Below are 2,553 nucleotides of genomic sequence, written 5' to 3' on the forward strand. Positions count from 1 at the left end.
AATAGTCCCGGGGAGATCAAAGCAGGAGCGGTCCCTTGGAGCCATCTTTCGGACCAGAACCTCGCACAGTCTCCATTTCCGATGGAAATCTGCGTGCAGGCAGAGAAGAGCTGCATATCCGAGGCGTCACAGGGAATGGTAGTGCCTTTCCATGGCCTCAGGTTGTTGCTCCACTCATACCATGCCCAACGAAGCCGAAGTGCCCTGTTGTAGCATTCATAGTTCTTGATCCCCAGGCCACCCACCTTAATCGGTGCACAGATCCTTTTTCACTTAACAAGGCATTTGCCCCCGCTGGCCTCCTCATCACCATTCCAAAGGAAGTTCCTACAAATCTTATCCATCCTCTTGGTTGCCCATTTGTTTGGTGCAAAGTAGGTCAAGAAGTAAGTAGCACAAGAGGTCAGCACAGATTTTATCAGAGCCAGGCGCCCGGGCCTCGCAAGCAGCTTTCCCTTCCAACCCCTTAGTCTGCCAGCCATCTTGTCAATAATCGGGAGAATGTCCACGCGGCGGGGCTTCCATAACCCCGGTGGCAACCCGAGATAACGACAAGGTAGGGAGCCCGCCGAACCACCAAAATCTTCGACGATGTTGTCGAAGTCAAGGGCCTCGCATCTGATGGGATATGGACACACTTGCTAGCATTAATCTTAAGCCCAGGAATCTGCCCAAACCTCTCCAGAATAGCACGTACAGCCGCAATCTCACTTCTCTTGGGGTTCACGAACAGAGCAACATCGTCGGCATATCTACTTGTGCGGAGCCTGGCAGCCTTCGGTGCAAGCGGGGTTAGGACACCCTGTTCCATAGCGATGTCCAGCAACCTTTGGAGTGGTTCCATGGAAAGAATGAACAACATCAGGGATAACAGATCCCCCTGTCGAAGCCCCGCATATGCATGAATGGCGCACCAGGAGAGCCATTTAGAAGGATTCTGGATGACGAGGAACGCAGAATAATGGAGAGGAGGTCCCTCCAGTGCTGCCCAAACCCAAAAGCCTTCAGAATATCCAATAAATATCCCCAGCCGACAGAATCGAAGGCTTTCGCAAAGCCCAGCTTCAGGAAGATAGCGGGCTTCTTCTTGCTGTGAGCTTCTCTAATGACATTCTGGACATATAAGAAGTTGTCTTGGATGCATCTCCGTTTGATAGAGGTACTCTGACTGTGGGACACCAAGGCATCTAGCTCGGGAGCCAGCCGATTTGCCAACAGCTTGCACAAGATTTTTGCAATGCTATGCATGAGGCTGATTGGCCGGAAATCCAAGGCATCGCAAGGCCCATCTTTCTTTGGGATTAGGACAATGTTCGCAGAGTTAAGCAGACCCCATCGGTCAGCCTTGAGAGAAAGCAGCTGGTTGACGGCCTTCAACAGATCCTCTCGAACAATGCTCCGACATTTCTTGTAAAAAAGGCCCGTGAAGCTGACCTGGTCATGGGATACCCGACCCGGCCGGCCCGAAAAAGCCCTTCACTGCTGCTAGCAAATAGAGTTGGGGAGGTCTCCACTGGCAGGGACCGGTGTCTTCTCGTCATCGGCACAGAGATCTGCGTCGGTCATCGTCGCTGCAAATCCATCCGCCATCGCAGGTCGTGGATTTGCGTCGCAGCCACACAGATGCAGCCACAACCACCTCCCTAGCCCTAACCGCTCTTCAACAGACCGACCACTACACTTGAATGGGTGGTGTTGCAAACCTGGCCTTGGGTCAGGGTTGTTGTGGGACATCGAATGAGATTTTGATTGAACGGTCACCATGGTTGTCAACGCGTGCACCATATCAACCGGTTGAGCGGAAGTATTTCCCATAGTTATTAGTACGTTTTCTGCAACAGAACTATTATACTAAAAATACTCCTTTGCGCTCGGCCGCTCCAACAAGTAAATCGATCTAGCGTGGAGCGCTCAACCCACATGATTTGCTGTCGGGGCCCAGGAGATGGATGATTTTGTGCATGTACACGCGAAGGCTAGGTAAGGCATGAGGGCTTCGGACCCACCCAAATCTACACTAATCACCCCTAACCCACCCAATCCTTAAGGGAGCTGCTGGCCACTTTCCAAAACGGGGCTACCGAAAAGTGAGTGCACGTGCGAGAGATAGTCATGCCCCCATTATAGTTTGATTGTGTACAGGAAATCATAGTTCCTCCATCTGTAAAGAGAATATTTGGAATTTGCGCTGAAATCCGTTAAATGCGTATTAGCCCCTCTCACCTCCCTATATGTTAATTCCTTTGCGTTATTAAGCCCATCACGAGGCTCGCTTTCTCTCCTTCCTTTTATGCCTCTGCCACGCTCACACTGACCAAACCCAAATCATATACTGGATCTTTCTCTTTTTCATTGAATGTGCAGCCACTGGCACAATTTGAGGAGTTAATTCCATGGTTCGTCTAGGATGAATGAGACTCGTACTTCACCCTTTATTTCTTGATTCTCGAGAAGGCTTGTAGAAATTCTACCAATTTCTTGATTGTGTTGGGGATCAAACTCACAAACCAGATTGAAGAAAACTCGTTAAAATTTGTCCAATGACACGAAGAA

The 2,553-nt window shown here is 50.1% G+C and overlaps 1 protein-coding gene across 1 annotated transcript; it reads right to left on the reverse strand.

Moving 5' to 3' along the window:
• Window positions 1-269: 269 nt before the first annotated feature.
• On the reverse strand, window positions 270-1,764 carry LOC109746177 (uncharacterized). Its single transcript, XM_020305306.1, has 4 exons — window positions 1,704-1,764; window positions 915-984; window positions 678-827; window positions 270-618 (listed from the first exon to the last, which is right to left on the reverse strand). The coding sequence occupies exons 1-4, from the start codon at window positions 1,762-1,764 to the stop codon at window positions 270-272; spliced, it is 630 nt and encodes a 209-aa protein (XP_020160895.1).
• Between the last annotated feature and the right edge of the window lie 789 nt (window positions 1,765-2,553).

Source organism: Aegilops tauschii, chromosome 5 (genome assembly GCF_002575655.3).
Source record: "Aegilops tauschii subsp. strangulata cultivar AL8/78 chromosome 5, Aet v6.0, whole genome shotgun sequence".
Lineage (NCBI taxonomy): Eukaryota > Viridiplantae > Streptophyta > Magnoliopsida > Poales > Poaceae > Aegilops > Aegilops tauschii.